Source organism: Symphalangus syndactylus, chromosome 2 (assembly GCF_028878055.3).
Source record: "Symphalangus syndactylus isolate Jambi chromosome 2, NHGRI_mSymSyn1-v2.1_pri, whole genome shotgun sequence".
Taxonomy (NCBI): Eukaryota; Metazoa; Chordata; class Mammalia; order Primates; family Hylobatidae; genus Symphalangus; species Symphalangus syndactylus.
Window position 1 is genome coordinate 35,394,385 of NC_072424.2, and position 23,092 is coordinate 35,417,476.

A 23,092-nucleotide genomic window follows, 5' to 3' on the forward strand; every position below is an offset into this window, starting at 1 on the left:
CCTGAGTAGCTGAGATTACAGGTGTGCACCACCACACCTGGCTGATTTTTATATTTTTAGTAGAGACGAGGTTTCACCATGTTGGTGAGAGTGGTCTTGAACTCCTGACCTCATGATGTGCCAGCGTTGGCCTCCCAAAGTGCTGAGATTACATATTCATTCTTTTTGTTATTGATTTGTTAAGAGTCCTTTATAGACAAATCCTTTGTCTTTTGTATGTTGCAAATAGTTTTCCCCTTATTCTGTTATCTTTCAACTTCGTTTTCAGTTTTTTTCAAGTTATTCCATCTCTCTGATTTTTTAAATTCTTTTTTCTGATTTATTTTTTAAAACAAAGTTCTTGATTATAAAAGTAATACAAACACCGTAAGAAATTAATACAAAAGTATAAAGAAGAAACCACCCCATCTTATCACTGAGAGAAAACAACATAATCAATTACATATTTCCCTGTAGTCTTTCGTGTGTGCAGTTTTTTTTTTCACAGTTGTGATCACATTCATTTGTGTGTGTCTGTATATTTGTTTTTCTCTCAGTACCATAGTCTTTAGACACAAACCCTGGCCTTTTTTCATTTCTTCTTCTTTTTTTTTTTTTGGAGATGGAGTGTCCCTCTGTAGCCCAGGCTGGAGTTCAGTGGCGTGATCTTGGCTCACTGCAACCTCCGCCTCCCGGGTTCAAGCGATTCTCCTGCCTCAGCCTCCTGAGTAGCTGAGACTACAGATGCGTGTCACCATGCCCAGCTAATTTTTGTATTTTTAGTAGAGATGGGGTTTCGCCATGTTGGTCAGGCTGGTCTTGAACTCCTGACCTCAAATGATCCACCTGCCTTGGCTTCCTGAAGTGATGGGATTACAGGTGTGAGCCACCACGCCCTGCCATCCTGGCCTTTTTTCAAATGCACTTGGTTTAAAGATTGTGTTATGCCAGCTTCCAACCCCTATTCCTCTTTTCCATATATCCTGAGAAATTTAGAAGGTGAGGGGACCAAGGTCTAGCCTCAGCTGACCTGAAGCGAAGTTGGCTGAGAAGCACAAGAAGGGGTAGAAGTGCTCTGGTGGACCACTTATTAAAAAGACCCGGAGGTTTTGGTTGACTGCAAGCCCAATATGAGTCAACAGTATGGGTGCCAAGAACTTTATCGCAGGAGTGCAAAGTGATAGGTCCCAAAAGGAGGAAGCTATAGTCCTGCTTTGCTCTGATGATACCACAGACATTTGGTTCAGTCTTGGGTGACGTATTCTAAAGAAATCACAGTCAAATCTACCATTTGCATGACAGGGATAAAGACCCTCAAAACCAGGGCAGAGGAGGAACAATGGAAGGAACGGGAGACACTGATGTGGAATGAGAAGACCTTGGGCAGAGGTGATAGAAGCAAAGTATCTGAAAAGTCAAAAGTCCAAGAGAGATTAGACGTTTGTTCTCTGTGGCTCCAAGGCATCGAATTTGGGCTCTGAAAGTAGAAGTTTAGACACATTTTCTCACTGGTGAGAGCTGCCGGGACCGAGGAATTCAGTCCTCTGGAAATAGCTGGCTGCTTTTGCGGAGACTTCCTGCTGAGTTGCTGGTGGTGGGAACATTTATTGAGTGCTTACTGTGTGCCAGGACCCTGCTGAGGGCCTCACCTATATTGTGTGATTTCATCCCGTCAACACCCTTTGAAGTGGGGACTGTTGTTCCCTATCTTGGTGTTACAAATGTGGGCACCGGGTATAGGAGGTCAGGTACCTCGCCCGAGGTTACAGTTTGTAAGTGGTGGTACTGGGACTGGAACTCGTTCTGACAAACTTCAAAGCCGGTGTTTTTAGCCATCAAGGGGATTCGAGGGTGCCATGCGGTTGTGGACGCATGAGGGGCCTTGAGGTCCATTAGACCAAAACATTCTGTGACTGGGAAAAAGGATGCCCTCTCCTCCCAAGGAAAAGCTTCTTCTGAATGATACACAGTGGAGAGGTTAGCCCGGGTCCCGGCTGAGGGTCGCAGGCAGAATGTCAAGGGATGGAAACCCTCAGAAGGGCAAAGCCGGTGTTCCGTCGTTTGAAGATCTCCAGAGCCGCGGGACAGACAGACGCAGCGCGGTCAGGGAGCGTCGGCTTCGCCGAGCTCTGCGGCGGAGCTGGGGGACGGAACAGCGCGCTGGTCCCTGGCCGGGCGCGAGCAGGGGGGCGGCGCGGGGCGGTGCCGGGCGGCGGGGGCGGGGAGGGCGCGCGCCGAGGCGGCTGCGGCAGTTGCGCGCTGGGATTGTTGCGGTGCGCTGGAGCCGGTGAGTGCGGCGGCACCCGTGGGCGGGCGGGGAAGGAGCGGGCGAGCGGGGAGCTAGGGGAGGTGCGCGGCCGAGCACGCGACCCCAGGGTAGCGGCCTCCGCCTGCCCCCGCCCCCGGCCCCCAGGGACCATGGCCCCCAGGCCCCTCTCCCCAGGCCGAGTCACCGCCAGCGCGCTCGCGGACGCTGCACGCCTCCCAACTCCCTCGGTGCGGCCCCCGCCCCACGGCAGCCCCTTCCTCCGCGCCGCCGTGACGCCTCCGGCCCACGTCACGCTCGCGCCATTGTTTCCCTGCCGCCGGCTCGCCGGGACCCCACCTCAGCCTCCGAGCGCGGCCGTTCGCCGCTTTCCGCCCTCTCCCCCCTTTCCTAACGCTGGTGGTAGCCCTTTCCTCAGTCCTGCTGACGTCCTCCAGCTGATTCCAGGCTGTTCCCGGCCACTCCTGAGGCCGTCCTTTCGCTTCTTGTAAAAGCCTCCCCGCCCCCTGAGCTCCCTCGGTCGCCTTCCGAGAAGCCAACGGGCCTCTGGTGGAGGGCCAGATTGACAGCGTTTTAGCAGGACCGCGAGAAACGGCCAGCTCGTTTGCCACACGCCCGTGTGCAACACTTCCTGGAAAGGTCACAGCGAATTGCAAGCCGCCACAAAAAACATCCGGACGGCTCCTAGTCAGGGGGCTGAGCCGTTCAGTGGCGGCCTATTCCTCTCCTTTTTTCGGGGCTCCTGAAACCGGAGAGGGCGAGATGCCGACCTGAGGCCTGAACCCTTAGTTGTAAGAAGAACGTTTTGGGGGTTTGACTCCGGTAGGCCACAGTTTCTAAAAGCAGCAGGTAGAGGCTGCTGTCCGAATCGACGTTTTCCTGGGGTTTCACCTTTAGGGCCTTGATGTTTGAGGGGGGTCGTACTCTGAAATACAGCGCCCTGAAATGACTAGTCACCATTGCAGGGGGGTGTGTGCGCGCCCGTCCAGGGGCCTATGAGTTCTTAAGCATTGAGCTGTACTTGGTTCCCAGTGTCTGTAGACTATGCATTTCGCCTCTTAAAGCAACGAATGCAAACTGCTGACCGTAATGTGAAAGGCAGAATATTGAAACTGTGTCATTTACCATAAAAACTTAGTGTTACTGCGTAGAGAAGGCTTTAGGTTTCAAAAATATTTACCACGTGGCTTTTCAACAACGGTTAGAATTTATCCAGATGAAGACATCCAGGCCTGAAAGGGTTAAGTTCGAAAAGAGAAAAAAATAGGTGTGAGCTGAGAGTGGAAAAAAAAAAGATAAAAAAGGGTTAAGTTCAAGAAAACATAGCTGGTTAGTAATTAAAATAAAAACTACACATGCAGGGTTGATACTAGCATACACAGACTTTATTTCTGAAGTGCATTTCCATTGCAGTGGAAATCACTACATTTCAACAGTATAGGTAGCTGCATTACTCTCATTGACCCAGAATTAAGGTTTTAGGATTTAGTAACCAACAAATCTGTAAAATAAGGTGGTGGGGCGCGGGGCGGGGTGGGGGGCGGTGCTGAAGGAGATGTTATGCAAGATTCCTTTCAGTTCAAAGGTATGATGCCATTGTATGAAAATTTACAATCAGCTACAAGTTTCCAGAAGTTTGTAATTGTAAGAAGATTTATATAGATAGTATTCCCTTATAGTACCTGCCACCCTTAACCAGAAGACATCACATCTTTGTAAAGAAAGCCAGATTACAGTAGAATGTTAGGCAGAGAGGTGCTCATTAATCTTTCTTTAGGCTCTTTCTGCTGTTTTATGGGGAAAGAGGAATACATAAAACACAGGTGTTTTTTTTTTTTTTTAAAGTATTTCTATTGCTTAATTTTCTCTCTCTTTTTTTTTTTTTGAGACGGAGCTTTGCTCTTGTTGGCCAGGCTGGAGTGCAATGGCACGATCTTGGCTCATCCCAACTTCCACCTCCCGGGTTCAAGCAATTCTCCTGCCTCAGCCTCCCAAGTAGCTGAGATTACAGGCATGCGCCACCACGCCTGGCTAATTTTGTATTTTTAGTAGAGACGGGGGGTTTCTCCAAGTTGGTCAGGCTGGTCTCGAACTCCTGACCTCAGGTGATCCGCCCGCCTCGGCCTCCCAAATACTAGGATTACAGGCGTGAGCCACTGCGTCCGGCCCTGTTGCTTAATTCTCTTAACATAAGCTTAATTCAGTGAAATAGTAAATAACAACAACCCACAACTTTGTCATGTTATGACTGTGCTCTTTTAAAGTACTTACATAGACATGGTTTTTATCTAGTATAGTTGCTGTGTACATATTATTTGGGATTTTGCTCTTACCAATATTTCTGGGATGTCCATGTATTTAGAGAATTCATCTAATCTTCATATGTGGATGCTCTCTAATGTGCTCCAGTAGTCAACAATGCCGGGCACACAGGCTCTTAGTAAATTTTTGTTGAATAAATGTTGTAATATTTTGAGGTTTTTAGACATTTAACACAAAATGCTAACTATCACAAGGCATATGTTGAGTGACATGTGAGCAGTAAAGGCAGTCATACTTTCAGCCAGGAAACATTGCATTTATTTAAGGGCCTGAATTTTGTAGTCTGGCTTGCTACTTAGCATCATGCAACCTTGGGGAACTCAGTTAACCTTAGACAAGCTCACTCAGTTTCTCTCACCTTGAGAAGGGAAAAATAGAACAAATTTTACAGGGTTATATGGATTAAATAGAATAATTCAATTGAAGTGATACTGGCACACATTAAGTTCTCTATAAATGTTAGTTTTTTTTGCTCAGAGTGAAGGAATATTAATGTAGCTTGATGGGATCAGGAAAAACAGTAACACTTTATGGAGAAGATGCTGAAGTGGATGTATTGAGGGTATGATTAATAGATTGTTCTCACTAAAAGGGTTTGGTAGAGCACTAGTCTGAGATAAAGCTGGAAAGAGAAATTTTGGTAAGTAGTTTACAAGTATGCTACATGGATTCTTTGCAATTAGAGCGGAGTGAATGACCACCTGAGGTCAGGAGTTTGAGACCAGCCTGGCCAACATGGTGAAACCCCGTCTCTACTAAAAATACAAAAATTAATCAGGCATGGTAGCGCATGCCTGTAATCCCAGCTACTTGGGAGGCTGAGGCAGGAGAATCGCTTGAACCCAGGAGGCGGAGGTTGCAGTGAGCCGAGATTGCTCCACGCACTCCAGCCTGGGTGACAAGAGTGAAACTCCGTCTCAAAAAAAAAGAAAAAAAAAAAAAAAGGAAAGCCACAAAATTAATGCAGTTAATCGGCCAGGTGCGGTGGCTCACGCCTGTAATCCCAGCACTTTAGGAGGTCGAGGCAGGTGGATCACCTGAGGTCAGGAGTTCGAGACCAGCCTGGCCAACATGGTGAAACCCCGTCTCTACTAAAAATATAAAAAATTAGCTGGGCGTGGTGGCACGTGCCTGTAGTCCCAGCTACTCAGGAGGCTGAGACATGAGAATCACTTGAACCTGGGAGGCAGAGGTTGCAGTGAGCCCATATCATGCCACTGCACTCCAGCCTGGGTGACAGAGCATCTCAAAAAAAAAAAAAAAAAAAAAATTCAGTAAACAGTACAAGAAAAAAGTTAAAAAAATTACGACAGTCTTAATCTTTTTGTTTGTTTGTTTTTTTTGAGATGGAGTCTCACTCTGTCACCAGGCTGTAATGCAGTGGCACGATCTCGGCTCACTGCAACCTCCGCCTCCTGGGTTCAAGCGATTCTCCTGCCTCAGCCTCCCAAGTAGCTGGGACTACAGGCGTATGCCACCACGCCCAGCTAATTTTTGTATTTTTAGTAGAAATGGGGTTTCACCATGCTGGCCAGGATGATCTCAATCTCTTTGCCTCATGATCTGCCCGCCTTGGCCTCCCAAAGTGTTGGGATTACAGGCGTGAGCTACCACGCCTGGCCCTTAATTTTAATTGTTAAAATTTGATAAAGAAGGTGGGTAGTAGACATATCAAATGATCATTATATTATTTTCTGTATGTTTGAAATATTTCACAGTATTTTAAGATGAACCTAAAATAAAACATTAAAGAAACTCCATTAAACCAAGGAGCCTATAAAAATATATATCCCACTGGGCATCTGTAATGAAAACATGCTAATACTCAGCAAGCTTACTGATTTTTTTTTTTAAGCCGTTAAATTTCAGGCATCAGATTTCAGTCTTCTCTTTCCAAGCAGATAGTACAAGCAGGCTCTTTCATCTCACACTCTTTTCTTTCCGAGACGGAGTCTCACTTTGTCACCCAGGCTGGCTCTATCTCAGCTCACTGCAACCTCTGCCTCCTGGGTTCAAGCAGTTCTCCTGCCTCTGCCTCCTGAGTACTGCAAGCATGCTGAGAAAGAATACAGGCATGCGCCACTATGCCCGGCTAATTTTTGTGTTTTCAGTAGAGATGGGGTTTCACCATGTTGGCCAGGCTAGTTTCGAACTCGTGACCTCAGGTGACCTGCCCACCTCGGCCTCCCAAAGTGCTGGGATTATAGGCATAAGCCACTGCACCGAGCCCAAATTCGTATGTTACACAGAATTTTCTGATTTATAAATGTGGGCAACTGATTGTAAAAAATTGTGAAAAACACTGTGACCTCTACAGAATCTGGACCCATAAATCTGTTTCTACATCTGGAAGGGAACTTGAGAGTCTTCCACGTTCAATGCCTTCATTTGACAGATGGGGAAAGTGAATCCCAAAATGGTTTGCATTTTTTGTCTTTTATGCAAGAAAGTCTTCCCTACCTTTGATCCGTAAGGCTGTTCATCTCTATATTCTTCTGTAAATTGCATGATTTTGCTTTTTCACATTTAGGTTTATTGACAGTGCTTATTTTTTTCTGCTTAGTTTATCTTTATTTTTTATTTATTTATTTATGTATTTTTGATTTTTGCACTGTTGCCCAGGCTGGAGTGCAATGGTGCGATCTCTGCTTACTGCAACCTCCACCTCCTGGGTTCAAGCGATTCTCCTGGCTCAGCCTCCCGAGTAGCTGGGACTACAGGCGCCCACCACTACACCTGGCTAATTTTTTTTTTAATTTTTATTTTTAGTAGAGATGGAGTTTCATCATCTTGGCCAGGCTGGTCTTGAACTCCTGACCTTGTGATCCACCCGCCTCAGCCCCCAAAGTGCTGGGATTACAGATGTGAGCCACTGCACCTGGCCTTTTTTATTTTTTTAAGATGGAGTCTCTCTGTCTTGCCCAAGCTAGAGTGCAGAGATGCGATCTCAGCGCACTACAACTTCCGCCTGCTGGGTTCAAGCGATTCTCCTGCCTCAGCCTCCCTAGTAGCTGGGATTACAGGTATGCGCCACCATGCCCATCTAATTTTTCTATTTTTAGTAGAGACGGGTTTCGCCCTGTTGGCCAGGCTGGTCTTGAACTCCTTACCTCAGGTGATCCGCCCACCTCAGCCTCCCAAAGTGCTGGGATTATAGGCATGAACCACCGCGCCTGGCCTAACATTAGAATCTTTCACAAATCTGAAGTCAGTAAATGCAGTGGTGCCATGTCAGCTCACTGCAACCTCCATCTCCCGGGTTCAAGCTGTTCCTCTGCCTCAGCCTCCCTAGTGCTGGGATGTGCCACCACACCTGGCTATTTTTTTTGTATTTTTAGTAGAGACGGGGTTTCACTGTGTTAGCCAGGATGGTCTCGATCTCCTGACCTTGTGATCCGCCCGCCTCAGCCTCCCAAAGTGCTGGGATTACAGGCATGAGCCACCGCACCCGGCCAGTAAATGCCATTTTTTTAAGCCTTGAATTACTCGTTTACTTTTGAAGTAGGTTTGGTGAAACAAATCTTGAAATAATTCTCTCTAGGTCTGAGAGCTTCCAGGAAGAAAGGAAACAAACCTATAGCTATAGTTGTCCTTATATTTAGGATACTTTAATTGACGTGATAAATGTGTGAAATTGCTACAGCCTCTGATACGTAATGGACGCTATGAGGTTTTGACTCCAAAAGTAGAAGCCTATTACTCATTCCTTCAAACATTAAGTACGTTGTTGTGCTAAGGCTTCAAGTATTCAAACATCTTGCACTCAAGCATTATAAACAGTTTATTGACCAATTTCCATGTCTCAGCCACTGTTCTTAGCACCTTACATTTTTGTTCCAACTCTACCTGTTTTGCAGTGGAAGAAACTGTAGTGCTTATAATTTGCTTAGTGGTAGAGCTAGTTGGTGTTAGAGCCAGGTTTTGAACCCAGGCAGTGTGGCTCCAGAAACTGTACTCTTAACCACAGTATAATTCTGTGACTTCAAATTATCTAACTTCTCTTTCCTGTTTACTTCGTAAAATGAGGATAATAGTACCTAACATATAGGGTTGTTCTGAAAAGTCAGTGAGTTAAAATATGTACTATACTGCTTAGAATCATACATGAAAAATAGTAAGTACTCAATAAATGTCAGCTGTTGTTATGTTAGCATTATTAAGGCATCGAACTCATGCATATCTCTGAATTTTAACCAAATAGGTGGACTAAACCTTAAGTATGAATTTATATATTAAAAGGTAGAAATACTGTGGTCTGTGGTTATTTATGTCTTTCCGATTTTATCTTTTTAAATTATTTTATAAGAGGAAAAATAAGAACTAAACCAAAGTTGAATGGTGAGCAGGAGTTCATTGGTGAGAGAATGAGTTCTTTTTTGAAATAAAGCAGTTTTTTACCTGCTTTTTTTTTTCTTCTTTTTTTTTTTGGAGACAGGGTCTTTGTTGTCCAGGCTGGAGTGTGCAGTGTTGCGATCTTGGCTCACACAACCTCTGCCTTCCTGGCTCAAGCGATCTTCCTACCTCAGCCTCCCGAGTAGCTGGGTCTACAGGCACCCGTCACCATGCCTGTCTCATTTTTGCATGTTTTTATAGAGATAGGGGTTTTGCCATGTTGCCTAGGCTGGTCTGGAACTCCTAAGCTCAAGGGATCCACCTGGCTTGTTCTCGCAGAGTGGTGGGATTATAGGTGTGAGCCACTGCACCTTGCCCTATTTTTTTTTTTTAAAGGAGTATTCAGGAATCATTACTAAAGGTGCAAAGTATTATATATTGTCTGAATGTAAAAATTGTGCAGCTTGTTTATACCTTTATGTTTTTGAAGACCTCAGTTAATTATGACAACATTTTGAAGAAATAGCTCAATCTTTTAAAATGTTTTCCTTACATGCTCTCTTGTTCCTTTGTGCCAATAACCATGTTATTGTTGAAGGTCTGGTATTATTCAAAACATTCAGTTAGAAGCAGCCTTAATGTGTTGATGTAGAAGAAATATATAGCATTCTACGTAATATGGCAGGATAGTAGCAATAGAATGTTGATGAGAACATAGCAAAATTCCAGTCTTTTTTGTATATTTTCAAAACTTTAGGAAAAGATGAAATTTGTAGTTTCTAGTTACAATTTCAGACTACAGATAGGAGCATGTAGCTGCTTGAAGAAGAAAAACAAATCGTCAAGGCAACAGGTGCTGCATTTCTCACTCGACAAGATCTCTCTTCTCAACTTTGTTATTTTTCCTTCGGAGAACAAGGAAGCTTTTGTTCCAAGGCCTGATGTTGAAATGTTAACAAAATATTACGTTAATCAAGCCAAGAATCTTACATATTTGTGAACCAAGAGTAAGATTTCCAAAGATTCATTTAGAGTATTAAAAGGGACTTCTGCAGTTATTCTTGCATTTTCAGGCTTACACAAAAATAGGCTTCTGAAAAGCAAAGGGCTCCATGTATAGAGGTTTAATGGTTCATTTATTTCTGTCTGTTAAGTCTACTGTGCGAGATGCTGGGGATAGAGCAGCAAATAAAACACTCCTCTCCCTTATGGAGCTTATATTTTGGAGAGATTGACAGAATGCAAACTGTCAAATGTAAGTGTTATGTGCAAAAAACAAGTAAAGCAGGGTAAGAGGACAGTGAGTGATGTGTGTGGGTAAGTGTGATGTTATTAGTTGGAGTTTGTTAACTGTTGGCATCACTTTGGTGTGTGAACTATTGAGTGTTGGCCTTTGACAGGAATGTATAGTGCAGTTTGGGACAAATGACATAAAGAACTCTGAAAATAATGAAATGAAAAATAAACAAAAAAACTTGTTTATAGGCTGGGCACGGTGGCTCATGCCTGTAATTCCAGCACTTTGGGAGGCAGGTGGATCACTTGAGGTCAGGAGTTCAATACCAGCCTAACCAACACAGTGAAACCCCGTCTGTACTAAAAATACAAAATTAGCTGGGCGTGGTGGTGCTTGCCTGTAATCCTAGCTACTTGGGAGGCTGATGCAGGAGAATCGCTTGAATCTGGGAGGCGGAGGTTGCATTGAGCCGAGATCACGTCATTGCACTCCAGCCTGGGCAACAAGAGTGAAACTCTGTCTCAAAAAAACAAAATAAAACAAAAAGCAAAAACTTATCATGAACTATTTAAAAGATGATGAGAGGTAATGACACATTTAAGATAATTTAAATGCAACAGTTTTAAGGAGTCTTCTGGAAAAATAGGCATTTCTTCATCTTAAACTATTTTATTTTTTAATTTTTATAGATTTAGGGGGTACAGTTTTGGATATATAGCATAGCGGTGGTCTGGCTTTTTAGTGTAACCATCACCTGAATAGTGTACATTGTACTCCTTGGGTAATTTCTCATCCCTCACCCTCCTCCCACCCCCACTTAAAGTATATTATATATGTGTATAAAGTATATATGTGTGTATATATATATACACACACACATATGTATATCTTTTCCTGTGTTTTGTGATGATAAGGAGTAAAGGTTACAAAATACTTAAAAAAGCTATAGCTTATTTCACAGTGCTGTTCTTTGAGTTATAGGTAACACTGTTAACTACAAATATGAGGATTTAGTTTTTCAGCAGTACTGGTAGATGAATTAAAGTAAACTTGCATCTGACTTTCCATGTTTTTAAGGGGATGTATTTGTAAGTAAGTTGGTTTGTGGCTATGTTACAGAGAGGACCCTTAACCACAATATAATGATAAAACCAAATGTCTAACTACTATAGTTTATTGATTTTACTTGCTTATCTGCCAAGGACTAGGGTTATCAAAGACTGAATAAAATGTGGCTATTTAGTACTTTATGAGGCATACAAATGGAGGATATAGCTTTAACTTTTCTTTTTTCCATAAACTAGTTTAACATAAGTAATATACAATGAAAGTTGTTGTATTTAGAGACCAAAATAAGTTTCAGGCTGGTGAGAAAATTTGAAGAAATTATTCAAAATTATCCTTTCCATTTAAGTTTTAGGGCAGTATTCTTAGAATGAGAATGAATGGTTGATTATAAAACTTACAAATGCCAAGTTTTGTATTTTTTTTTTTTTTTTTTTGAGATGGAGTCTAGATGTCACCCAGGCTAGAGTACAGTGGCGCAATCTGGGCTCACTGCAAGCTCCGCCCCCTGGGTTCAAGTGATTCTCCTGCCTCAGCCTCCCAAGTTGCTGAGATTATGGGCGCCTGCCACCACACCTGGCTAATTTTTGTGTTTTTAGTAGAGATAGGGTTTCACCATGTTGGCCAGGCTGGTCTTGAACTCCTGACCTCAGGTGATCCACCCGCCTCGGCCTCCCAAAGTGCTGGGATTACAGGTGTGAGCCACCCAAGTTTTGTATTTTAAATACAAAATTAAAATTTGAGTGAAGTAGAAACTACTGATTATTCATGCTGCTATTATTACCCTATTATCCATGTTGACATATTCTATTGAAAAATGAATATTTGATTCAAATTGCCATGTGTTAAACACTTCGACTGATAGACCTGCTCTACATATTATTAAAGTGCTCCTCGCTTTATTCCAAATGAATTACTGATCTAACTTGAAACAGACATGTGAAATGACTTTTTAAAGAGCGTTTGCCAACGTATAACTCTAGCAGTGTGGCATTTTGTCTTAATGCAGAATTGTCATGAAAAGAAGTGCTGACTGCTATTTTTTTTTTTTTTTTTTTTGAGATGGAGTCTTGCTCTGTTGCCCAGGCTGGAGTGCAGTGGCACAATCTCAGCTCACTGCAACCTCTGCCTTCCGGGTTCAAGTAATTCTCCTGCCTCAGCTTCTTGAGTAGCTGGGACTACAGGGATATGCCACTACGCCCGGCTGACTTTTTTCCATTTTTAGTAGAGACAAGGTTTCATCATGTTGGCCAGGCTGATCTTGAACTCCTGACCTCAAATGATCCACCCACCTTGGCCTCCCAAAGTGCTAGGATTACAGGCGTGAGCCACCACGCCAGGCCTTTACTGCTATTTTTATACTTTTATCAATTTGGGCATGAAGAATATTACTGTACTACATCATAATTCTTGAACTTTTCTTAACATTATGTTAAGTAATGAGAGGGTAATTATGGGAGGGACAAAATTTCCTTTCATTGTAGTTTAAAGATAGTGGTCTTACTGCATGTGGCTGTCAGCATTTTATTGGCACACCATTTTGAGGGAAAGAATATTCAGTGCACATTGCTAACCAGGCTTACCCTACAGTTTCAGTTGCTCTTTTCTTCCTGTTTTCAGCAGTTGCCTAGAGCTGTTGGAGCAGCTGTTTTCCTTTCTTTGGGGGAGGGTGATGGTAGTGGTGAAGGGGACTGTGCATGTTTTGCCTGTGAAATATTTTTTTTTTTTTTTTTTGAGACAGAGTCTTGCTCTGCTGCCCAGGCTGGAGTACAGTCATGTGATCTCCTGACGTCAAGTGATCCACTCGCCTCGGCCTCCCAAAGTTCTGGGATTACAAGTGTGAGCCACTGCCACTGGCTGAAAAACAGTCTTATTGTGGCATAATTGGTATACAATAAGTTGCACAGAGTATATAATAAATTTTAACATATATATGTACCCATGAAACCATCATCATAATGAAGCTATTGAACGTATCACCCCTTCTCCCCAAAAGTTTTCCTGGGCTCCTTTGTAATACCTCCTCCTCTCCCTACTTGACCTCCCTACCCCAGGGAAGCACTTGTCTGTGTTCTGTCAGATTAGTGTGCATTTTCTAGGATTTTATATATACAGAATCATACACTATGTACTCTTTTTGTCTTCTTTCACTCAGTGTAATTATGAAGTTTTTAATGTTTTGCATATAAATACTTTATTCCTTTATATTACGTAGTAGTATTACATTGTACAGATGTACCATAATTTTTTTTTATCCATTCACTTGTTGATAACATTTGAGTCGTTTGTAGTTTCTGGCTATTACAAAGCTGCTAAGAACATTTGTGTGTAAGTTTTTTTTTTTTTTTTTTGAGACAGGGTCTCTGTTGCCCAGGCTGCAGTGCAATGGCATGAGATGATCTTGGCTCACTGTATGTAGCCTCAGCCTCTTGGGCTCATGTGATCCTCCCAAGTAGCTGGGACTACAGGCATGTGCCACCATGCCCAACTAATTTTTCAATTTTCAAAAAGACTGCATTTTGCCATGTTGCCCAGGCTGCTCTTGAACTCCTGGGTTCAAGCAATCCCCCATCTTGGCCTCCCAAAGTGTTGGGATTACAGGTGTGAGCCACTGTGCCCAAGCCTGTGTTGAAGTCTTTATATGGATATATGCCTTAATTTCTCTTGGACAATTACTTACAATTAGAAAGTCTGGGACATATGATAGATATATGTTTAAGTTTTAAAGAAATGGCAAACTTTTCCAGAGTGCTTGTGCTTTTTTTTATTTTCTTTCTGGCAGTGTAGTAGAATTCAGGTTGCTCTACGTTCTCAACAATATTTGATGTTGTCTGTCTTTTTAATTTTAAATTTTCAAATAGGCATATTTTCGTATCTTACTGTGTTTTTAATTTGTATTTCCTTAGTGACAAATGATGTTAAACATCACTTCATATGCTTATTTGCCATTTGTATATATTCTTTGATGAAATGTCTATGCATATCTTTTGTCTGTATTTTAATTGGATTATTTTTCTTATTATTGCATTTTGAGAGCTCTTCCTATATTCTGGATACAAGTCCTTTTGTCAGATGTGTGTTTGCAAATATTTTGTCCCAAACCATAGCTTGTCTTTTTCCTCCCAATATGCTAATGGAAGGATAATATATGAATGCAATTTTGTTTTAGTTTTTTAAGTCCTCTGTTAGTCATGAAGAGGGACTTAGAACAAATTAAGTATACAAACAAGGTTGCAGAGATAATATTTTAACCTCCTAAGAGAATAAAATATTCTAAACCTTTTGCATATGCATATAAACCATAATATGCAAAACAGATTAATATGATGTGTATATGCCAACCCTGTAGTAGGTTGATTTATTGTTTGTTTTATTTTTTTGTTTGGAGATTGGGTCTCACTCTGTCACCCAGGCTGAAGTGCAGTGGTGTGATTATAGCTCGCTGCAGCCTCAAACTCCTGGGCTCAAAGTGACCCTCCTGCCTCAGCCTCCCAAGTAGCTGGGAGTATAGTTGCAAACTACTGTGTTACTAAATAGAAAAAATTAGCCAGGCATGGTGGTGTACACCTGTAATCCCAGCTACTTGGGTGCAGTTGTTGTTTGTGTATGTGCAGTTGCTGTTTGTTTTATTTTGTATATCACTCCCTTACTTTACTCAGGTCTCTGAACAAATACTACCTCCTCATAGAGGCCTTCCATGGTTTTCCTACCTACAGTATTGTTACTGGAAAGGGGTCCTGATCCACACCCCAAGAGAGGGTTCTTGGATCTGATGTAATAAAGAATTTAGGGCGAGTCCATAGAGTAAAGTGAAAGCAAGTTTATTAAGGAAGTAGAGGAGGCTGGGCACAGTGGCTCACACCTGTAATCCCAGCACTTTGGGAGGCCAAGGTGGGCAGATCATGAGGTCAGGAGTTTGGCACCAGCCTGACCAACATGGTGAAACCCCGTCTGTACTAAAAATACAAAAATTAGCCAGGCAAGGTGGCGTGTGCCTGTAATCCCAGTTACTCAGGAGGCTGAGGCAGGAGAATCGCTTGAACCCGGGAGGTGGAGGTTGCAGTGAGCCAAGATCACGTCACTGCACTCCAGCCTGGGCGACACAGCGAGACTCCATCTCAAAAAAAAAAAAAAAAAAAAAAAAAGAGAGAAAGAAAAAAAAAAGAGAAAACATAGAGGAATAAAAGAATGACCACTCTGTTTACAGAGCAACCCCAAGGGCTGCTGCTTGTCCTTTTTTTTTTGAGACGGTCTTGATCTTGTTGCCCAGGTTGGAGTGTAGTGGTGTGATCTCGGCTCAGCTCATTGCAACCTCCACCTCCCAGGTTAAAGCGATTCTCCTGCCTCAGCCACCTGAGTAGCTGGGATTACAGATGCGTGCCACCACGCCCAGCTAATTTTTTGTAATTAGTAGAGACGGGATTTCACCATGATGGCCAAGATGGTCTTGATCTCTTGACCATGTGATCTACCCTCCTTGGCCTCCCAAAGTGCTGGGATTACAGGCATGAGCCACTGTGCCTGGCTTTTTTTTTTTTTTTTTTTTTTTTGAGACAGGTCTTCCTCTGTCATTGAGGCTGGAGCACAGTGGCATAATCGGCTCATTGCAAGCAACCTCTGCCTCACTGCAACCTCCACTGGGCTCAAGCAATACTCCTGCCTCAGCCTCCCAAGTAGCTGGGACTACAGGTATGGACCACCATGCCCAAGTAATTTTTGTGTTTTTTGTAGAGATGGGTTTTCGCCATGTTTCCCAGGCTTCAAACTCTTGAGCTCAAGTGATCCGCCCACTTTGGCTTCCCAAAGTGATGGGATTATAGGCATGAGCCACTGCACCTGGTCTGTGTACAGGTTTTATAGTTTTAGATTTTACATTTAGGTCTATGATCCATCTTAAATTTTGTGTATGATGAGAGGTGTGGATTAAGTTCATTTTTCCACAAAAGGAGAGCCAGTTGTTCCTACACAGTGGATTATTATTCAGTCATGAGAAGGAATGAAATGTGATATGTGATACTACATGGATGAGCTTTGAAAATACTATGCCAGCTGAAAGAAGGCAGACACAAAAGGTCACATTTTGTATGATTCCATTTACTGAAATATCCAGGATAGTTAAATCCAGAGACAGATTCCAGATTGGTTGTTGCTGGGGGCTGGGTAGAGTGCACAGTGGGAAGAAACTGCTTAATGGATAAGGGGTTTTACTTTAGAGTCATGGAAGTATTTTGACACTAGAAGGAGTTGGTGGTTGCACTAAATGCCACCAACTTGTTCGCTTTAAAGTGGTCAATTTTATGCGAATTTCACCTGAATAAATTATTTTTTTAAAAGCCACAGAGGTGATTTATATAAAAAAGACTTGGCCTGGACAATATAATGAGACCCTGTCTGTACACAAATTAAAAAAAATAATAATTAGCTGGGTTTTGTGGTGAGTTCCTGTATTTCTAGCTGTTCTGGAGTCTGAGGTGGAAGGATCACTTGAGTCTAGGAGTTCAGGGTTACAGTGAGCTATGATCATGTCACTGCACTCCAGCCTGGGCAACAGTGAGACCCTGTCTCAGAGGAAGGGAGAGAGGAAGGGAGGTATATATTGACTTCATGTCATAAACGATATTAGCATTTTCAAGATGGGAAACAGGCTACAGATGTTTTCACAAATAATGCTATTTTTATAAAATATTAATCTACTTCTTAACTCTAAGAGGATATTTTTCATCCTTATTTGAAACTACTTACTGATGAAAACTTCAAAAACAGAAGTGAAACCTAAGAATAGCCTAATGTAAAAGTAGTTAAAGACACTTAAGCTGCCCACCTCATTTTAGATGTTTATCCTAATTAGATGAAATATTTTAGTTTATTCCTTCTTTTTGTTCATAGTCTTTATTGCCAGCTGAAACTAAGTTATTACAGAAAAATGTAAAAGCATTAAATAAATAGAAATCAAATATTTGCTTGTATTTGTGCCACCATTGACTGAGCTTAGTATGTTATCAAAATGTATTTATTTATCTTTTAAAGGGATGACATTTTTTCCTTTTCAAATGTTACAGTAAAACCAGGTGGAAGAGAATAGTTTTAGCAGCTTAAAAAAAAAAAGTACAAATCTGAGGTTTGGCCATTAAAAGTTTTGTAACAACGGGAGAAGAAAAGACAAGTTGTTTCACATTACAGACCTACCCCCAACCCCAAAGCCAAATACTTTCTTACCAAGTCAAAAAAAGAGACACATTTGATGTACAAGCTGGAGGTTTCCACATGAGTAAGATATTTGTGAAAACCTAGATGGAGGCCGGCGGGTGGCTCACACCTGTAATCCCAGCACTTTGGGAGGTTGAGGTGAGCAGATTCTTGAACCCAGGAGTTCGAGACCAGCCTAGGCAACATTTTTTTGTAGAGACCCCCTTGCCCCCATCTCTGCCTGTGGTCCCAGCTACTAGGGAAGCTGAGGTGGGAAGATGGCTTGAGCCTGGGATGCAGTGAGCAGAGATCACGCCACTGCGACCCTGTTTCAAAAACAAACCAAAAACCTAGATGAAGCAGTGTCCTTTTCAGCCCAAGTGCCACCAGACACAGCACAAGAGACTAAAACTCAATGGCGGGAGGCTGGGTATGCAATGTTTGGGAGTATAAGCACCACACTTCTGGCTCAGGGATTTGGGGAGTAGTTTTGTTTTCCAAACAAAACCTACTTGGAAAAGAATCGAGGAAGAAAACCAACAATTGCCTTCTGCAGGGGTGGGGACAGGGAAGGAGGTAGGGCCAAGGCCAGGAGCATTTTACATCATTGACCTAACTTGGGGAGCTATCAGGGCCTGTCTTCAGCTGGCCTTAAGAGGAAAACCAGATGGCTGATGGGAGAATCCACAGGAGGGAGACGGGAAAAGGGAATGTGGCTGGCAGGAGGCAATAGCCCCTTCCTTTCTGGGCACAGGAAGGCAGTCAGGGCACCAGGTCCAGGCAGTGACCTCACAAGGACAGCACAGTTTTTGCAGCTTAAAGATCACCCACCTGCCCCCACCTAGCTCCTCATTCTGCTCAGCGCTACCTGGTATAGGGCCACTCTCTGCCCCAAGGGAGTGGATGGCTCTGTAGCCTGGGGCTTCTTCTGAGGCAGCATTACCCTCTGCCCCCTTGGCTTGGGGCTCCTGGCTCTCGGGTAGCAGCAGCCTTCCTTTCCTGGGCAGTGCCCTTGTTGCTACAGGCACCTTGCTCCTGCATTTCCTCTGGCTGAGAGGCAGAAGAACTGCCCCCGTCCTCCTTCCAGTTTTTGTGGAAGAGCAGGCTGCTGAATTTGAAAGACTTCTTGAGAGAACTTGTTAGGGGAGACTGCCCCCTTGGCCTCAGCACCCTGGATAGAGGATGCTGGCTCAATGGCATCGCCAGTGGCCCCGGCTGCCTCATGTGTTCTGTTCACGGAGGCAACACTCCTTCACCCTTGGGAGATAAGTCTTCATTGCTTTTCACGTGGCCATTGTCTTGTCCGTTGGCCTTTGCAGGGGAAGCGCCTGCCGCAACCCTGGTGGTCACGTCTTCCGAGGAGCCTTGGAGCTCTGCCTGCCCATGATGGGGGTCTGCTGGGGGGTAGCCAGTATCCAACCCAGGCTCACACCTTGGGGTAGTACAGCAGGGTTGGCTGGGCAGGCAGAGGGGTGGGGCTGGCATCTTATGGGGATGGGGAAATGAGCTGTACCCCTACTCCAACCTGCTAGCTATGCCTGCTACTGTTCTGCTCCACACCAGAATCTGTTGATTAGAATTTAAAATTTGCCTACTACACACGTTTTAAAAACATACATCAACTTAAAATTATATATCTTCACAAACTGCTGTGCTGTGGTTTTAGTGCCTTTTCTAGAATCTAGGATTAGAGTTAGTAATTACTGGCAGCCATGCTTAATTATTTGGAAGTATATGTTATCTTTCTGGATTGAAATTACCATATGAAATTATTTTTCTAACTTTAGATTGTTGAGAAGTGTCAGTATAATTTTCAGCATATTTACTGTATTCAGTGTGTTTTAATAGGTAATTATATTAGACAGTTTGCAAGCTGGAGTTTTTCTCATTTTTAAAAAAATCAGATGTCAGTATACAGATGCCAATATTAAGTTACTAAATTAATGATTTTCTTTTCTAGAATACAAAATACAGTTAAAATGTCAACCTCCTGGAGTGATCGGTTACAGAATGCAGCAGATATGCCTGCTAACATGGATAAGCATGCCTTGAAAAAGTATCGTCGAGAAGCCTATCATCGGTAAGTATTTTGTCTATTTAATCCTCAAAACCCCTCTATGAAGTGGGCACTTCATTTTACAGATGATGAAATTAATGTACAGAGAGGTTAAGTAACCCAGATCATATGTCTAGTTCGTGGTACAAATCTAGTTCTAAGTCGAGACTTTTAACTACTAGTACACCATACTGTGTATCTACTAGTAAAAGTCTTTAAGAGAAAAATCTCTTTGGTTGCTAGAAAATTGCACCTAAGTTAATAAGAATTTTTTTTTCTTTCTTTTTTTGAGGGGGTGCTGGGTGGACAGAGTCTTGCTCTGTTGCCCAGGCTGGAGTACAATGGCGCAATCTTGGCTAACTGTAACCTTCGCCTCCCAGGCTCAAGCAATTCTCTTGCCTCAGCCTCCTAAGTAGCTGAGATTACAGGTGTGGGCTACTGCACCCAGCTAATTTTTGTATTTTTTTGTTTTCTTTTTTGAGACAGAGTCTCGCTCTGTTGCCTAGGCTGGAGTGCAGTGGTGCAGTTCAGCTCACTGCAACCTCTGTGTCCTGGCTTCAAGCAATTCTCATGCCTCAACTTCCCCAATAGCTGGGGTTACAGGCATGGCCACCATGCCAGACTAATTTTTGTAGTTTTGATAGAGACAGGGTTTTGCCATGTTGGCCAGGGTGATCTCGAACTCCTGGCCTCAAGTGATCTCCCCACCTCAGCCTCCCAAAGTGCTGCGATTATAGGCTTGAGCCACCACACCCTGCCAAGAATGAATTTTTTTTTTTTTTTTTTGAGACAGAGTCTGGCTCTGTCGCCTAGGCTGGAATGCAGTGGCACAATCTCAGCTCACTGCAACCTCCACCTCCTGGGTTCAAGCGGTTCTCCTGCCTCAGCCTCCCAAGTAGCTGGGATTACAGGCATGTGTCACCATGGCTGGCTAATTTTTGTATTTTTAGTAGAGACAGGGTTTCATCATGTTAGCTAGGCTGGTCTTGAACTCCTGACCTCAGGTGATCCACCTGCCTCGGCATCCTAGAGTGCTAGGATTACAGGCGTGAGCCACCGCACCCAGCCCAGGAATGAAATTCTTGTATTTTTTATTTATTTACTTATTTATATTTTTAGTAGAGACATGGTTTCACCATCTTGGCCAGGCTGGTTTTGAACTCCAGACCTCGTGATCCACCTGCCTCGGCCCCCCAAAGTGCTGAGATTACAGGTGTGAGCCACTGTGCCTGGCCAAGAATGAAATTCTTTTTTTTTTTTTTTTTGAGACGGAGTCTCGCTCCCTCGCCCAGGCTGGAGTGCAATAGCGCGATCTCACTGCAGGCTCTGTCTCCTGGGTTCACACCATTCTCCTGCCTCAGCCTCCCAAGTAGCTGGGACTACAGGCACCCGCCACCACACCCAGTTAATTTTTTGTATTTTTAGTAGAGATGGGGTTTCACTGTGTTAGCCGGGATGGTCTTGATCTCCTCTTCTTGTGATCCGCCTACCTTGGCCTCCCAAAGTGCTGGGATTACAGGCGTGAGCCACCGTGCCTGGCCAAGAATGAAACTATTAATTGATATTTACCACAAACTGACTATAATTTTTAAACAATTTAAAAATTGTGTCTGCTGGCTACTGTGTGTTAGATTGAATGTGGGTAACTCTGGGTATTAGCAAAGTTTCCTTGTTTTGATTTTAGACTGTAATATTTTCTCTAAATCACTTTTTCTTTAAAAGTGTAGGCCAGGCATGGTGGCTTGCATCTGTAATCCCAGCACTTTGGGAGACCAAAGCAGGAGGATTGCTTGAACCCAGGAGTTTGAGAACAGCCTGGGCAATATGATGAGACCCCAACTCTACAGATTTTTTTTTTTTTTTTTTTTTGAGACAGCGTCTCATTCCGTTGCCAAGGCTGAAGTCCAGTGGCTTGATCTCGGCTCACTGTAATCTCCACCTCCTGGGTTCAAGCAATTCTCCTGCCTCAGCTGTCTGAGTAGCTGGGACTACAGGCATGGGCCACTGCACCCGACTAATTTTTGTATTTTTTTGTTTTTGTTTTTGAGACAGAGTTCATTCTGTCGCCCAGGCTGGAATGCAATGATGCAATCTCAGCTCACTGCAACCTCTGCCTCCTGGGTTCAAGCAATTCTCATGCCTCAGCCTCCCTGGTAGCTGGGATTACAGGTGTGGCCACCATGCCCAGCTAATTTTTGTAATTTTAGTAGAGATGGAGTTTCGCCATGTTGGCCAGGCTGGTCTTGAACTCCTGGCCTCAAGTGATCCACCCGCCTCAGCCTCCCAAACTGCTGGGATTGATTGCAGGTATGAACTACCGTGAGTGGTCCCCAGATATTTTTAAATAATTTTTTTTAAAAGTTAAAATTGTATTTAAATTTTTGTTTTTTCTTTTTTGAGACAGAGTCTTTGCTCTTGTCACTCAGTACAGTGGCGCGATCTCAGCTCACTGCAACCTCTGCCTCCCAGGTTCAAGCGATTCTTCTGAAGCCTCATCCTCCCGAGTAGCTGGGATTACAGGCGCACACCACCACACCCGGCTAATTTTTTAATTTTTAGTAGAGATAGGGTTTCACCATGTTTGCCAGGCTGGTCACAAACTCCTGATATCAGGTGATCTACTCACCTTGGCCTCCCAAAGTGCTGGGATTACAGACGTGAGTCACTGTTCCCGGCCTTAACCTGTATTTTTTTAAAATTTATTTTATTAGAGATGGGGTCTTGCTGTGTTGCTCAGGTTGGTCTCAAATGCCTGGGCTCAAGCATTCCTCCAGCCTTGGTCTCCCAAAGTGCTGGGATTACAGGCATGAGCCACTGAGCCCAGCCTAAATTGTATTTTCTTTTTATTTACCTCTTTTTATAGATTCAATTAAATGTTTGCTTCTACCTAAATCTTAAGTAGTTAAGGTCCTTGGGAGTAGATAATGTATTTAGTAATTATTTATTTTTAAGAAGAAATTAGAAATTTACACCTAAAGTGAATTTCTGGGGTAGAAAGATCTGGGCCCTACTAGAACCATCTTTGCCTCCCACACCAGGAAAGCCAGGAGTAAGTACAGGTGCTGGTATATTGGCAGGGCTAAAAAGTTGCATGGGGACTACAGGAAGTCTAAAATGACTCTTAATCACTTAGCTGTTTCTGGGCTACAGGAAAAAGGAAATGAATATTACTTTGAAATCTTACTGGAAAAATGGCTAAACTGGTTTATATAGGTAAGTTTTTGTAAGCAGACAAAAAAATTTCTAAGTGCAGTCTTCTCTGTATAGGAAAGCTAAGTCAGAATTAGGTAACATTTTGTTGTTTCAATAAATACTAATATTTTGAAAAACATAGTTACTTGTTATTGAGTATATCAGAAGTTAATTATATCAATAGTTGGTTTTTTAAGTAGGCTGGTGATGTTTGCCTCATGGTAGGTTGCTGTGGCATTTCTAGGTGTTAGGATGCTGTTACTCCTTAAACCCTGAAAAAGTGAAAACATTAAAGATTCCTGTCAAATGGGTACTAATGATTCTCTTCTGTGTGTGAGATATGTTGCTAGATATGGCATGTTAAAGTATAAAACAACATTTATGTGTGTCTATGTAATAAAACATAACATACATTTGGAAAATATTATGTTATATGGAGTTCTATACTTTTTTTCAA

General features: G+C 43.0%; 1 protein-coding gene and 1 pseudogene across 11 annotated transcripts in view; one reads left to right on the forward strand and one right to left on the reverse strand.

The window, feature by feature from the left end:
• The first annotated feature begins 2,180 nt into the window (after positions 1–2,180).
• NT5C2 (5'-nucleotidase, cytosolic II) overlaps positions 2,181–23,092 on the forward strand; it is a 105,429-nt gene continuing 84,517 nt past the window's right edge. For 2 of the 11 annotated variants that reach the window (XM_055250513.2, XM_063627901.1), the window contains exons 1-3: positions 2,187–2,266; positions 12,943–13,040; positions 19,348–19,467. In XM_055250513.2, the coding sequence (XP_055106488.1) occupies positions 19,367–19,467 (101 nt within the window). In that variant the 5' untranslated portion in view covers positions 2,187–2,266; positions 12,943–13,040; positions 19,348–19,366. Of the gene's footprint in view, positions 2,267–2,550; positions 3,095–12,942; positions 13,089–15,732; positions 15,891–17,187; positions 17,818–19,347; positions 19,468–23,092 lie in introns of those variants that run through there. The other 9 variants (XM_055250530.2, XM_055250538.2, XM_055250523.2 and 6 more) reach the window with 9 other exon arrangements.
• On the reverse strand, positions 2,951–18,772 carry LOC129462015 (MARCKS-related protein-like; annotated as a pseudogene).